A 16,499-nucleotide genomic window follows, 5' to 3' on the forward strand; every position below is an offset into this window, starting at 1 on the left:
CATATTGCATACCGTGTCCCGATTGGCCACACCAGTTCCCTGGTGTAGGAAATGGGCGTACAATTGAGCCTCTCCAGATCGTAATCCGCCGGCTGATTCGGTCTGGCTTATTAACCAGGCTAATGATTCCCTGCTTTCGCATGACATAAAAATAAAAAAAATACATTTAAAAATGAAATCAATAACTTAGGCTTGGTCCGAAACGGTCACATTTGATTTTGCCCTACAATTGTCACGTTCACACATAACACCACAAAAAAGGGTTTTTGGTGCATTTCGGAACCTTGCCTGGTATGTCTGCACGATGATGAAAATGTTGTCCACGCCCACGGCCAGCACCAGGAAGGGGATGACCTCGATGACGATGAGGGTGAGGGGGACGCCGGCGTAGCTGAAGATGCCCAGGGAGCAGGCCACGGAGCTCAGCACGATCAGGATGCCCGCTATCCCCAGGGAGATCTTAGAGTCCACCTATAGGATTGGGCACACAAAGCCCAATGAATCAGTCGTCTGCTAAACCAGTTCTAAACTAACCAGTTCCAAGAACTCGCCAGGCGTGTCAGGCCGGTTTCACTCCACATCGCTGAACATTTATGTGTTGTGTTCGTAGGTGACCAAGAGTGGCGTTTCAATGAATCAACCTTCAAATGTGATTCAAACACGCGGACCCGGGCCTAGCGTCCCTATTCTAAGTATCATGTTTGTAGATCGATCTTCATCGGAGAGATTTACAGGGCTCTGTTGTAGTCCATGCTAAACCCCTTATCCCTAAACTTATTTTTTTAATAGTTCAACCAGCCGATCTACATCGACACGTTGTGAGCTTGTAGATTGTCCATTTTAACAATTCAAAAATGTTTTTCAAAATAGTAAAGAAAAAGAAAAAAAAAGAAAAGGCAAATAAGTTTAGGGATAAGGGGTAAGGGCACTCAGTGTAGAGGGGGGAAAAGGAGGGGGGGGGGGGCTAGCATAGACCCCTGGGGGACTCCAGACCCTGGTACTTCTGAAATGGGGCGGAGCCGCGGGACTGAGACACTCTATGGGATATAAGGGACTACAGATGAAATTTAGCTTCGGCTAACTCTGGCCCATTTACATTGATGTGAAAACTGACATGTTGATTAATGAGCTTTGTCCCTGTCAAATAAATAAATAAAAAAAATTAATGAAATGACAAACTGGTTAGGATGGATGGTAACACTATGTATGACACACTGGTTAGGATCATGGGACGTTAACGCGACGACACACTGAACTGAACAACACAACTGGCACGCGGAGACTATAGTCTCACCATCAGTCGCCGGAGGCTGTGGATGTGGCCGAGGGCCAGGGAGATGTAGACGAACATGATGACGTAGCTGACCACGATGGTGCCGATGTCGCTGTCGCTCTCCCGGTCGATCTCGTCCATGATGCTCCGCTCGGAGTTGAACGCTATCGTCAGGTTGGGGTTGTTGTAGCTCTTCATGTAACGGATGAATCTGAAATGCACACACACATCATCCACACGGTAAAAAAAAAACAGTCATGTGAAAAGAATGATTACAGTGTTGTTTTTGGCAGCACATTTTTCGTCTTAGTTTTAGTCGACGAAAATCAACACTGCCCCGATAGGGAATTGACCATATCATGCAGACCACGGCCATCTTGCCATTAAGTTAATGGCAGGGTGGTAACTAGGTGCAACTTCCCATTGGCAGCCCATTCATCCAAACAGAAAAGTCTTATCTGATTGCAGCTGTATTATACGAAAAGCTTGAATCATCCTCTTTCTATCTGCAAACCAAGTGTTTGTTTCATTATAAACCGCCGTAGACATGTTATGAGCTACTTTCTGTCTAGAAATTACTTGCAGGCGATGATTTCTAAGTGCTTGAGTTTGGAAGTGCTCGTTAGATACAGTATCACTCAACAGCCCTGCGTAACCACCTGTTTTGAATCTGAGATAATGTCAAGACTCAGAAGATGTACTGTATGACTGTATGATTTACTGCAGACACTATGGCACATTATGAGTCCAACTAGTACAAGTGGTTCTAAAATGTTTAAGGACCCCCTTAACTCTGAGAGTTCCATTTGTACACTCCACTTCCATTTGTACCCTCTCAGAGTCTGTTATGGTCCCAAGTAGGCCAACCACTTTTTATGTGTTTGGTATGTCTGTGGCATACAAAAAAAAGATTAAATTGACAAAAATGTCCACCACATGGCGATGAGCCCCGATTGCGACGACTCACTCTTTCTCCCACGCCCGAGCTTTGCCCAGCTTGACTTCGTCGTCTTTGTAGTTGTTGACGGGGAGCGTGATCACCAGAGCCGTGGCGTTGTTGTAGTGAGTGCCTGAGGAGGAGGAGGAACGAGAGAAGTGACGACACAGTCAGGCCATGTAATAAACACCGAACAACAGAAGCCATAATGGAAACTAAAGGTATTCGAAGAGGGATATACACGTGACCCAAACTTGACACACCGTTTTCACTGAGACCACGTGATACAGTACAGTATCATGATATTTTCGGGCCCCTTTAAATGGGTTATTTCAGCCAATGTACTGCATATACAAACCATGACGAATCCCATAAAAGCACTAGCGATGCCAATATTTACTCGCGCGAGCAGAGTGCGCAAGTACCGTTTTCGGCTGCGTATGTCTGTGGCGTCACTCGGCCAATCAGGCATTGTGTGTTTTTGATGACGTAACTATGGTACGTTTCATTGGCTGGGTGGGTGTGGGCATGCGTGAAGGGTGTGATGCGCTACGAAAAAAGTTGAGCTTGCTTAAACTTTTTCCAGCGCTCCAATGACACAGTGAAATGTCAAGCACATACAGTATATGTTTATGTTTCACCATTTCCACTCCTCTCTCCCTACAAGTCCTTCTCTGTTCCGTAAAGGAAAGAAAAGCTCATTCTCGCTGTTAACCAGTTGTATGCCTATGTTATTAAACGCTAACATTTCATTTACACAAAGTCACTGTTGAAGTGTGGCTTTTGTGTCACCACTAGTGTCAAAGTATTCATGAATTAAAGATATCCAATACAGGGCCGACGACCAAAACTGCTCTTGTGTGAACAGTAACATTTAAACTTGGAATAAAGATTACAAAAAAAAAACTATTGGAATTTCGAGAGTGCGTTCTTGTTGTAGCACATCTTCGGTTAACATTTCCTTATCCAATTTGTGTTGTGACTCACCGTCGTAGCCCCCCAAAGCCAGCCAGGGGAACACGGGGCCTCCAAAGGTGCCCATGCATGGGTCATGGAGGACAGTCATGTCATCGAGGGACGCTGGAGAACTGAAAGGAAGAAGAGACAAAGAGGCCATGACGGGTATGGTCGAGAATAGAATCATTACTGTATACGAATCAGTCACGAGTGCAGCTCATCCTTCTCCGAGGAACCAAACTCTCCATCGCTACATGTTCTCTCTCGATATCTCCGTGTGTGACAACAGAGGAGCCAACGGAAATGAGGAAGCATGAATGATAGGCTCCGTTTTCATTTAGTTTTAGTCACATTTTAGTCACCTGGAATGTTTTAGTGTTTGTAGATTTAGTCGACTAAAACTAGGCTAAAATGTATTTTGTCAAGCCTTGGTGCCGTCGTAATGGCTGATTTTACACTTGCTGAAAATAGCCGATCTACAAGCTCACAACGTGTCGCGACGCGTTGTAGAGCTTGTAGATCTGCTATTTTCTGCATGCAACCAAGTGTAAAATGACTTGTACTGGGTCTCTTGTCCCTTCCTAACATTTTGGTCTCGTTTTTTTATTTGTTGACAACATTGTCAATATTATATATTTGGTCATAGATTTAGTCATCATAGCTTAGACTTTTAGACAATTCTAGACAATTAGTTTCCATTTGGTTTTCGTCAGTGAGAAAAGGTAGTCAACGAAAAGAAAAAAAAAAGGAAATAGTTTTAGTCGACAAAATCAACACTGCTCTAAACCTCTCACAAATCTGACGGTAATTTAAACCAGAGGATGAAACTTTAAGTTTAATCCAAAAACAACAAACACACACACACACACACACACACTCCCCCAGTACCTGACACAGTAGAGGAAGTGAGTGTGCATGTCGGCGTAGGTCATGAACTCGTCCCCGTTGATGCGGTCCAGCTGTGCGTGGCTGTTCTGGAAGTAGTTGAGGACGCTGAGGATGGTGCAGTTGTCGTTGTACGGCGCCAGAGGAGCCAGACAGATGTCCGAAAGGGTCACGTTGACCCCGTCGTACTCGGCCACGAGGGCCTCGATGTACAGCTGCAAGTCCAGCACCTGAAAGGAAAGGAAAGGTACTACGTTTACCCAGGGTAACTGGACTAGGGAAAGGAAAGGTACTATGTTTACCCAGGGTAACTGGACTAAGGAAAGGAAAGGTGCTATGTTTACCCAGGGTAACTGGACTAAGGAAAGGAAAGGTGCTATGTTTACCCAGGGTAACTGGACTAGGGAAAGGAAAGGTACTATGTTTACCCAGGGTAACTGGACTAAGGAAAGGAAAGGTACTATGTTTACCCAGGGTAACTGGACTAAGGAAAGGAAAGGTACTATGTTTACCCAGGGTAACTGGACTAAGGAAAGGAAAGGTACTATGTTTACCCAGGGTAACTGGACTAAGGAAAGGAAAGGTGCTATGTTTACCCAGGGTAACTGGACTAAGGAAAGGAAAGGTGCTATGTTTACCCAGGGTAACTGGACTAAGGAAAGGAAAGGTACTATGTTTACTCAGGGTAACTGAACTAAGGAAAGGAAAGGTACTATGTTTACCCAGGGTAACTGGACTAAGGAAAGGAAAGGTACTATGTTTACCCTGCAGGGTAACTGGACTAAGCTCAAGAACTTGTTTACAGCCAGGCCCTGCTCATAGAACATTTCATGGTAGGGGTTCAATGCCTTGTCCAAGGGCACTTCAGCGGTGGTCATTTTAACGTGCCAGTCCGGGGATACGAACTAGCGACCTTTCCAATATCAAGACCGCTCCGCAAACCGAACTATAGTCGTCCGGTAGGAAGAAAGAAACCCCCAATGATGAGCAACAGAGAGATGCGTCATTTTGCGTATAGAGCGTCGAAGACCTCCCCCCCCCCTTTCAGAACGACGAGGGACCCAGAAGAGAATTTCCCCATGCATTTTTTTCCCCCATAGAGTAGACGTTTGAAAAAGTATTTATTTAAAGACAAACAAACAAACAACATTTTAAAGAAGAAAAAAAGGGCACGGTACAAGACTTTTTATTTTGTAGTTTTTCTTGGTAATTATTTGTTCGGCCCAAAATATTGTGTTTGTCATGATTTTGTCCGAACATTTGCTCTGAAAGAACATGCATTCAAAGATTTGCACCACATTTTCAGTAAGTATAACATAATGCTTTAAACACCAAAACATGGGAAAACCTGGCGAAGACTAGGCAACTGAATCCTTATTCATTACTCACTGCCAATAGATGAGTAGGCCTTATATGTCTTTTGTTTAGTTTTCTCTGGTTTTTCACTTTTAGCCTTGGAAACTGACGTTTTTATTTCCAGGAAGAAAAAATAAAAGTCTGGGCTCGTGTCCTCTTCAATTTCGGCATACAGTAGCACTAACGTTTCTCTCTCTCTCTGCGGATCGTCTGCAGCCTTGTTAAATTGACGCACACACACACACACACACACACACACACACGTACACACACACTCCTCTCTGTCGCTCTAATTAATTAGTCTCATGTCCTGCAGCTGCGTCTAGTTTCTCCTGGCCATAGAAAGCATAGGTCAGTTCCAGTCTAGTCACGTTGGACGTAATCTCTCAAGAACAGATTCTGTGCTGCGCTACAAACAGCAGAGGGTGCCGTTTTTTATTTTTAAATCTGATCTCAGGTCAGAACGGGTTAATAATGAAACTGTCAGGATGTAATAGACATTTTTTAGAATCTGATCTCAGGTCAGAATGGGTTACTTTAGTTACTCACCTGGTGCAGGACGTCCTTGCCCAGGATGGCGCCGAAGGGCACGTCGGCACCCTGCTGGGGCTCGAAGGTGAACGTGCCGTTGAGCGTGGTGGTGACGATGAGCTGCTCCGTGCGGAAGAAGGGCGCAAAGTGGCCGTCGAAGAAGTCCTTCTCCTGGCGCGCGCGGCTGTCGGGCGCCGACCAGAGCTCCACGGGGTCCGTGATGATGCGCATGTAGGCCAGGCCCGAGGACGCGGCCGCCGCCAGCACCAGCGTGGACAGCACGACCACCAGGGGCTGCCGCACGCAGTAGGAGCCCCAGGCGGTGAAGCCCAGCCGCAGGGCGTTCTCGAAGCGCTCGCCGAGCGTCTCGCAGCACGTCGCGTCTATACAGCGGATAATAAGGGGGAGAAAGAAACACCGGGGGGATTATACGTTCGGATCGGAAAGGGGTGCTGAAAGTGAAAGGCCAACTGAGATACTATCTAATTTCTTTGCCTTTTAAACCATTTAGGCCTGTCGTTCGCTCTGATATGAATATATACCTATTCAAAGATTTGTGCCGCATTTTTACGATTTTTCAAAAATAGCAGACCTACAAGCTCGTAGCGTGCCACTCGGTGGCGCGCTATGAGCTTGTAGATCTGCTATTTTTAAATAGCTAAAGCATAACATAATGCTAACACCAAAATGGGTCCCCGCCTAAAATGGGTTAAAACTCATACATAGCTAAATGGCAGTAGCAATAGTTCAGCACAGGCGAACATAGATTTGTTCAATTTTTTTTGAAAGAGAGTTGAAAGATTATTTTTTATTTTTTTTAAGTAAAAAATAAATAAAATCATTTTTATTTTTTCTCAATGTTATGTTCCCTAGAATGGGTCTGAACAGACCAAGCTGCCTTGGTCCCAACTGTGTTGGGAGTGTTTTTGAACGGGGGAAAACCTGGCGAAGACTAGGCAACTGAATCCTTATTCCCTACCCACTGCCAATAGATGAGTAGGCCTTATATGTCTTTTGTTTAGTTTTCTCTGGTTTGTCACTTTTAGCCTTGGAAACTGACGTTTTTATTTCCAGGAAGAAAAAATAAAAGTCTGGGCTCGTGTCCACTTCAATTTCGGCATACAGTAGCACTAACGTTTCTCTCTCTCTCTGCGGATCGTCTGCAGCCTTGTTAAATTTACGCACACACGTACACAGTACACACACACACACACACTCCTCTCTGTCGCTCTAATTAATTAGTCTCATGTCCTGCAGCTGCGTCTAGTTTCTCCTGGCCATAGAAAGCATAGGTCAGTTCCAGTCTAGTCACATTTGACCTAATCTCTCAAGAACAGATTCTGTGCTGCGCTACAAACAGCAGAGGGTGCCGTTTTTTCGGGTTTTTTTGTCCGATGGGTTCCCAGATTGCCTGACCCAGCTCATCATGTGCCAACTCGTTATATCCAAGTCAAGATTACAAAAAAAAGGATGTCTGTCAGGAGGCTTTGATGGGGCCCGATTGCCTGACAACAACTTGGTGTGTTCACTTCAGGCCCTTAAGGTTTGACGGCAAACGTTGCTTTGTGATTACTCAAGTTTATTTAGTTCCGTCCACCCCCCATTAGCTGATACTTCATCAAGCACACAGTACAGTACTGTACCTCGGTCAGGGTCGTCATTGTTCAGAGACAGTGGGTTGTTGCTGTCCAGTATGGGGCCATATTCAGACGTGATTGTCCTTTTCCTGTAGGCAAGAAAAATATAGAAATTGTTTGAACATAAACAGCTAAAGAAATACAAAACGTCAACATATATTGTCCAAGTTATTTAGCGTCATTATTAGTTGTTGACAGGGATGCGCAGATCATGTTTATTTATTTATTTTTAGTATCTGCGGATACGATTAATCCCGAACACTTACAATAGTACAATATCCAAAATCAAAGACAATATCCATCATGATATGGATAAAATATTGATACAAGAGATGTCTAAATGGGTTAAATAGACGACAGCCTACATGAGAGAGAGAGACTCACACTGGGTATGTGCTATGGTTCTTTTCTTACCTGTAGCAGTAGGCTCCCATCACGACGGTGACGAAGACGAGGAGGAAAGCCAAATAGGAGATCCACATGATCACGTACATGGCGTCGACGCCGAGGATGGTCCAGGGAGGAGGCAGAGGAGGGGGGACCGGCTGGGGCCCACAGGCCCCGGCGCAGTCCTGACAGGAACACGGGCCCGAGCCGTCGTCCAGGCCCTCGGTGCAGGGAAACGTCTCGTTGTTCATGGGCGTGAAGCCGGACACCGGGGCATCTGAGGAATATAGTCATTAGTAGGGATGCCACAAAGTGACCATCAGCCAAATCGAATAGTCGACAGCACTGCCGATTAATAATCAATGAATTGAACCCACCCCCCCAGATTTTTTTTTTTTTATCAATATCAGATAACACGTTTAAGATTTTATATTATGCACATGCCATGGTCACAAAACCATTATATGTTGAGAGCATGCTTTGATGGTTACAGTTTTATAATCAGTTGAGATGAGTAAACCTTTGTGTAGATCTTAAGTTCTCAGTGCCATTCAGGATGGAAAATGAAATCCATTTGGATTTGGGGAGAAGTAGTTTCATAAGGGGCTGGTATGAAGTACTTGATATAAAGAGAACATGTTCAGTTCACTAGTCTACACTCTACTTATTAGACTATATTTTAACTGTTTTTTTGATTTTGGAGACTACGACGATTAATCGGAAAATCGATTAATCGGCGGCATCCCTAGTTATTAGATCGAAAAGACTTGACAGGATGTTGTGGATGAAGTTTCCAGTTTCCAGTTTATATAAGAAGAAAAAAGCGTTACAAGAAAAGGGCAATATAAGAATGAATCGTAGTCATCACTGGTCATAAGAGGTTTTTCTCTCGGCTGGTCTACTAGTTAGCTCGTATCCATCGTCTCACGTGTATCAACAAACTGAAGAAGAGCGGCACGTTCACCGGATATCCGGTGCTAGTTCAAAGTCATTGTGGGAAATGCAGTTCCAGCAAACGTCCAGTAAATGAGTACTAACAGAAACAGCTATTCTAAATTAATTCAATTATTTTTAACTCTTATTAAACTGTAAACAATAATACTATGAAAAATAAACAGCTTTTAAACATTATGAAATGAAATGTCACAATATGAATAACTATGTATCCCAAATAGTTAGAACATTGCAAGGACAAAACGGCACGAACGTGTCAAGGTGATGATTGCAAACAGCAGAGCCGTCATTCTCAAAGACTACTTTCCATTGGTTCGATATTTTTCGAAACAACACACAGACGGTGTTCAATAGCACTGATTTATTGAAGAAAGAAATATCAATAACCTAAAAGATTATGAGGTTTCCTCCCGACAGCAACGATATTATATATAGGACAACAGAGTAATCTGCTGAAGTACTAAAAAGCGATTTACCAGAGAATTTAGGGATTATGGAGAAAGGACTCTGGCCGTTATTGATGTCAAACATGAACTGGATCCAGTTGGTGGCGTTGCAGTCCTTGGCCTCTTTACCGCACAGCAGTGACAGGGCCTGCACGTTGGTAGAAGGATTCTCCACGTCCTTACAAGCATTGTACATGGCTGCAAAATAGGAAAGACATCAGACTTGACTTATCTTTGAACCATGGAACGTCAACAATGCCCCACCCCGGGACAAAACCCCCATTCCCGCTGCCGGGTTTAGTTGTGCAACAACAAAGCACGACTGATAACACCGAATTCCAGAACTTATTTGAATGAATAAATTGTGTTTTGAACCAATTCGTGTGATAGAGTTGTTACAATATGTTTAATACACTATCATTTATTGTGCTGTAACTGCTCATTGAGGGGAAAAATAGACCCTGGACACCTACTAAAGTAGTAATTCCGGAAGCTCATGTGCAATATATCCTCTAGCAAAACTGGGTATCTTTTTGGAAAAACCATAAAATGTGAAATTACGGAATTATTCATTATTATGTCCATATAAAGAACTAATGGGGCTGATTTTCATTTTCTAAACACCTCACCTTAGGAATAAAAGAAAGCAAACCCCCCTCTGCATGGTAGGTGTATAAAAGCATGACTTGATAAGCGAGGGTAGAAGAGATTGGGAAATGAAGGGGAGGTCATGTGTGCAGTTCGAGTTCATTCAATATAAAGCAAGGCTCCATTGGCTAAATATAGGACAATAGCAACCATTAGTCACCCCCAGGGTAGCACGAGGCAGCGCCTGAGTGGAAGTAAGGAAGTGATGTAGTTTACTACTCAGCACCATTCATCTGACGTGCACAGATAAATGTGCCCAGTAGTCAAGTACAACTTGTTCCCTTGTGTCCTGACCATATCATAGGCTAGCAATAGCAACTGTCATTACTATTTGGCATTATTGCACTTAATTCCCTGAACCCTAGGGTCCCAATTCTGTCATGCGTTATATCATGACATTAACATTCGGCACTTGCAATGCAACGTGTATGTCGTCTCTGTCGGGTCCAAAGCTGTCATTTTCAGGATTCAAAAGTACAAGCTCAAAACATGTCGATTCGCACCGCATTTGGAGCTTGTAGATCTGCTACGTTGATGCTTTAGTATGATCGAGTAGGACGTACATTTACAAAAAGTTATAATGTGGAGATAAGAGGTTTCTGCCCGACAGCAACGATATGCATGTCTATCTGCAATTTTGGGGGAAGAGATTTGGTGTAGAGGGGAGGGGGGGAACCAAGTACAGACCCCCGGGAGAACCCTGTCAGTGAAGTAGTAGTAGTTTAATAAAAAAAAATGACATTATGTGACCAGACTGCCGCTGCATGAACTTACCATTAGCAAATGTCTGTCCGATGTAGTACTCCACCTCTGTCACATCGACAGCGGACGTGTTCAGCTCGGGTTCGGGGCCAAACTGGGTGGCCTTCATGAACTCACTCTGGTGCGGGCTGCAGGTCAGCTCACAGAACAGGTTCATCAGGTTGAAGAAACAGGCAGGGCATCTGCACACAGTAGCAGAGGAAGACAATCAAACTGTGGAAATGACTATAAAAGATTTTAAAGAGTGACCGTGAATCTTAAATTAAAAAATGAAGACGGCGAGTCAACAAAAAAATAAAATAGAATCCAGAAAGGAACGCTTGTTTTGGTGCTTGCAAATCAAACCCTCTCAAGATATGAAGCATACAGTATGGGCAGATTGGGCACTTAAACAGTACAGTGCAGCACTAAACGTTTTGAATGACAGTCAGCCTGTAGTTTGTGTGTAGAATTGTTATATTTATTTATTTATTTGACTTTTTACCCCTTTTCTCCCACAAAAATTGATTCCTCCCCACACACACACACACGCTGCTGTGTCACTGCTGCTGTAATCTTACTGACTCACCTGCCGCCCCAGCCCGTGGATTACGTGCAGGGACTATTTTTCAGCCTCCCCCCTCTCCCCCCCCCTGAACACGGACGGGCCAATAAGGGCCTTTCTCGGCCCCAACACCTCTCCCACTGTTTATGTTGTGTTTAGTTTCCAAGATGGCCGCCGCAGCACCAGGAGGGGTGTGGGAATTATTTTCAAGCGAATGTTGTAGGAGAGTGCGTGACCATGTGATGATGATCGCCTGGTGGTTAAAATCCATTTTTGGCAGGAACCCCTTTTGGTGTTAGAATTATGTTATGCTATAGCTATTGAAAAAAATAGCAGATCTACAAGCTCATAGCGCGCCACTCGGTGGCGAGCTACGAGCTTGTAGGTCTGCTGTTTTTGAAAAACGAAGAACGACTGACATAGAAACATGGCTTTTTCAGAAAACCGTCGGCGTGTAGAAGACATTTTTTAGAATCTGATCTCAGGTCAGAATGGGTTATAACATTACAGCCCATAATCATACCGAGACAGGAACTGAAGAGGCAGCTGCAGGCTCCGTTTGAGCGTACCGAGCTGGGCCACGTCACAGCACAAGCTTTGGTTTCCATAGACATAGCCAGGACACAGCTCCTACGTGACAAAAACCAAGCACATCCTCAGTGAGCTTCGTGAGTAGTTTACTAGTTAGCCAAATACAGTAGACGGTACAGTTCCACTTGAATATGATGCAGAATGTTGGTTCCAGTGTTGACCGACCGCGCGTGTGTGTGTGTGTGTGTGTGTGTGTGTGTGTGTGTGCGAGTGTGTACTTACCGCGAGAAGTTCATTGCCTTCAGCAGGCAACGCTATGGGCGGACCGGTGTAATTGCAGTTGTACTTCTTGCCTGCAACGGGAGAGTCTCCACACTCACCGTACCACACACAGTGCTGGGCCTGAACCTGAGACAAAAGGCAACACATTACTGGACAATCATTTCTCTTGTGTGATTTTTTTTTGCTTAAATCCGATTTGGCCATCATGACAGCTTCATGGTTTCCAACTTATTTTTTGATGGGGTGGCGAGTTCCACCAAGACGCAATTACAATACAATTATCTTAGTTAAGATATGGAGCATAATAACTCCAATTTGCATTTTACATCATTTACAATGTCTGCCCTGACGAGATCCCAAAATACAGTATGCATTATCATAGCTGAACCTCATGACATGGTTGTTTGTGCAAAGGATCAAACCATAATCTGGGGTTTCAGGCTAACTATTGTGTTTCACCTTGAAGTTAAAGCTTGGTTTATACTCCGATGGTTGCTGTGTCGTGCACAGAAATTAGATTACCGGTATCTAGTACAAGCTCACCACGTGCAAGGCATTGTGAAGATAGTCTAATTTTGGTATTAAACAGTTTAAAAGGTGGAAATGAAACATGACCAAAGTTAGTCATGGTTAGTCATGTTTCATTTCCTTTGTTTACAGAACCTCTAATTAAAAATCTTACTTCTGCAAACAACAACTGGCCTCATCATCTCTCGAGTCTCGACAGACCTGCTGTATCCAAATATTTGTGCTGAGCGCAGGCTGACTGCATCATGTGCTTAGTAGCTTCTATTGACTGAAGCTTCTAAAAAAAAGTGTGGAAGGGGGGGGGGGCTACTCTATACACTATAATTTGGCTTTGATACTTGATTTTTTTATCTGTAGTGTATCATTTGTAGGGAGGGGGGGTATGTTATCCTAACAAAAATAAAACATCTGAATGGGCTGAAGTTTGCGACTGCAAAATAAATCTTGCAGCTTGTCTGCAATCTGTCTAACCAGCTCTTCGGTTAGCTGACTATTCAGCTTTAGCCCTCTTGCACATGCTCCCAGTCCTCTGAGAGGGGCAAAAAAAAAGAAAAAGAGGGGTGCGTTAGGGAACTTCACTTCGCTTGCACAACGTTTTATGACTTAGGCTACCACTTACCCTCTGTCCTAGTCCGAGCTGAGTTCAAGGCCACCATTCAAAATGCCACTATTTCCACAATGTTTTTTCAGAGGCACTGAAGTGCACCAAACCATATTATTATACACAGGTTGGGAGCTGACTACTTTGGGCGTTTCACCAAACTGGAAGGACTGAATGTAATCTCAGAGCTGCCTATACACATCCTAATGGATGTGTATAGACACAGGCTGATAAAGAAAATACCAGTCTTTCGTTCCCGATACAAAATGCCCTTGCGTATCAGTCGATACAGAGTACCAATCCCTGTGTGTTCCTTGAGAGCGTTCCAAATAAGACACTTACAGCTCTGTAACTCTCCCAAACAAATGGAACCAAATTTAATTTGTACACTCTCACTCAGAGTTATGAGTGTCTGACTGTCCTTGAAATTAAATAGTTTGAGAACCATGGGTCTAGGAAAAAATCAAAATGGCATGAATAATTGTGGAGGTACAAGTTTGTAAACTAATAATGTATATAGTATACAGTTATATAGTAACTCTTATTGTTATTATAGTACAGTAAGAGTATAAAACGTGCAACATCAACTGAAACATTACAGTTGAATGTGGTATGGGAGTGGCATACTCGCCGATACCAGCATTTTAGGCAGCATCAGCAGCTTTTCTTAAAAAAAAGTTAAATCATGCCGTCGCAGTACCCAACTGCATCATCAGACAAAGACCCCATCTCTCCACACACAGTCACATACCCCTCCAAACTTGTCAAGGCAGATGGCTGCCCACCCAAAGTTGGTTTCTGTTTTAAGGGAGGTTTTTCTAAGAGCTTCATGCCATGAGGTTAGGTCTCAATAAATCCAAGAGTGTGCTCTTGAAATAATGCTTTAATGTAAACTATCATGAGATAACCAAAGTGATGTCAATCTACAAACCCCATGTCTTCAGGCCTACAAGCAGAGCTGTAGTGTAGACTAGTATTATTGAACCTTGATGATCGCAAGGGCTTTATAGGCCTAGTATATAAAATCACTAAAGCCACAGTTCCATAATTCGTTTTTATTTTATTGGAGCAATTTTATAACTGGTTATAAAAATGTAATAACCCCAATTTGACCAGTGAAACAAACACGAATGTTAAACAAAGTGGCCATGTGCATTTCAGTGCATTCTAGAAAGCAGTTTTCAAGACGTCATTCTACTGCCCTGCTGAATTATTGTTATGTTTTTGATCATTCAACAGTCTTATCAGGAACAGCATCACACGTTTGGCAACTTATCAACATATGCAACGTGCCGTTTCAGGCTTCAGCTTTGTTTAGAATGGAATTTGCTCTGTAGCCTTAACCTACATAATGACAAAGTTATCTATGAATTACTAAAGGACAGCAAACTAAAACACAGAGGTGAAGTGAGGACAATGTTTAAGTATGTGACGGTGGAACAGAGTTTGTACTGGAGCGAACCTTAGAAAAGGCTGTGATATTACATACATTTTATTCCACATAATCTTCCCCCCTACATTAAGAGCTGCCCAATCCATTGAGATTTTTAAGTCCCTTCTTAAAACTCACCGTTATCTGATTTTAAATGGTTACATATTCTCATTGTCTGTCTTCTGTGTGTTGTACATATGTTCCTTAATTGTTGGGGTTTGTTATGTAATGTAATGCTTGATGTACTATGTTTTTGTATGGACGTGGTGTTGGGTGCCTGCACATATGCACACATGGCATCAACGCATGGTGTTGTGTGCAGGCGCCCTACACTCTGTCTTTCGTTTTCTTTTATCCCCCTGTTCCCCTCACTGTATATATATATTTTTTCCCTTTTCGCTTCCTATATGATGAATTCCTGTTCTGTTCTTTAACTACATAGAAGTGTCTATTTGTTTGTCTCTAAATGTTTTGATGAATTGAACAATGTGGACCCTGTTGTAAACAAGTGTAAGGCTTAATTGGGTCGTCCACTCACAGTTAACAGTCTTTGTATTGAGTTTGTGCTTGAAATGTACTGTAATTCTGCAAACTGTTAATAAAGATTTCAATCAATCAATCAATGTAATTTGCCTTGTTTTATTTTTCTCCTGTGAAGCACTTTGGTCAATTCCGGTTGTGTGAAATGTGCTATATAAATAAAGGTCGATTTGATTTGATACATGAAATGTATGCAATATCACAGCCATTCTAGGACCACAAATAATGTGTCATCACAAAAAGCAGCACAGTAGAATCGTCAATGTTAAATGTATCCATTTCTAACGCAAGAGATTATAATGAACTAGTAAAACTCTCAGTATTACATGCCTTGGAATGGATGCCTGGCCCTGGATGTTACCGTTTATAGCTACCTATCTAGGTTGGGTTGTGTGTGTCAGAGGATTATTATGTCAGAGGATTATTGCCAGACCAGTGTGCAGCAGAGTATCATTTTAGCTAACGTTCTCTTGTGTTGGACTGGATGCCTATAGGCTGTCACTTCAAATGGGGGGGGGGGGGCAGCAACACATTCCACAGCGTTGTTGTCATCCCAACCAGCAGCATCGCATCTTGACAAGACACTGTGAACAATGTGTTCTCCCCAGAGATACTGTACGTTGATCTGGATCTCAAGTTGTAGCCGGCGTGCTAAAACAGTTCATTCAGCTAGCTATAATAAAACCACATTATTTTTTTCCATCTCCCTACAGTAACACGGGGGCCAGGCAGTTAATAAATATAGAGAACAGCAGCGAAATTAACAGCCACAACAACAGCCCTCATTTACAAACTAGCATAAGTCGCGCGCACAAACAAAACACGCCAGGCTCACATGATAACAATAAGCAACAGCCAACAGGGCTGACTCGGTCGTCTTGTATGTCGGTAGAAAGAGACGAACGTCAACAAACTTACCCACTGGTAATGTCCCACTGCCAAGAGAACGAAGAGGAGACACAGAAAGGGATTGTTTTTCTCAACTAACAGCCCCATACCTCCCACACTGAACACACAACAGCCAACTGAGTGAACTGACCAAAAGCTCTGCTGCTGATCAACTTTCACGTTTCCTGTTATTGCTTTCTTCTTCTTTGTAGCTTTGTTATGGGCGGAGACAATCCCTCGATTGGTGCCGCCACCTGGTGCTGTGATGTGGAACATCCACAACAGTCTGTTGTGGATGGAGAATGTTTTTGCAATGCACCATTGATAATGGTTGTATAATGAAATGTATCCAGAGTTGTTTGCTGTCCATTTTCATGATC

General features: G+C 43.2%; 1 protein-coding gene across 1 annotated transcript in view; it reads right to left on the reverse strand.

The window, feature by feature from the left end:
* Positions 1 to 16,269, reverse strand: part of npc1 (Niemann-Pick disease, type C1) — a 32,909-nt gene extending 16,640 nt beyond the window's left edge. The window contains exons 1-13 of the mRNA XM_080779289.1: positions 16,150 to 16,269; positions 12,131 to 12,256; positions 11,841 to 11,947; positions 10,786 to 10,955; positions 9,394 to 9,561; positions 7,991 to 8,240; positions 7,583 to 7,665; positions 5,958 to 6,322; positions 4,056 to 4,282; positions 3,198 to 3,298; positions 2,241 to 2,343; positions 1,295 to 1,484; positions 289 to 471 (exon numbers count right to left, since the gene is read on the reverse strand). Coding sequence (XP_080635415.1) covers positions 289 to 471; positions 1,295 to 1,484; positions 2,241 to 2,343; positions 3,198 to 3,298; positions 4,056 to 4,282; positions 5,958 to 6,322; positions 7,583 to 7,665; positions 7,991 to 8,240; positions 9,394 to 9,561; positions 10,786 to 10,955; positions 11,841 to 11,947; positions 12,131 to 12,256; positions 16,150 to 16,227 — 2,151 coding nt within the window. The 5' untranslated portion in view covers positions 16,228 to 16,269. The remainder of the gene's footprint in view (positions 1 to 288; positions 472 to 1,294; positions 1,485 to 2,240; positions 2,344 to 3,197; positions 3,299 to 4,055; positions 4,283 to 5,957; positions 6,323 to 7,582; positions 7,666 to 7,990; positions 8,241 to 9,393; positions 9,562 to 10,785; positions 10,956 to 11,840; positions 11,948 to 12,130; positions 12,257 to 16,149) is intronic.
* Positions 16,270 to 16,499: the final 230 nt, after the last annotated feature.

The sequence above is a fragment of the Protomyctophum bolini genome (assembly GCF_963924005.1).
Source record: "Protomyctophum bolini genome assembly, chromosome: 12".
NCBI lineage: Eukaryota > Metazoa > Chordata > Actinopteri > Myctophiformes > Myctophidae > Protomyctophum > Protomyctophum bolini.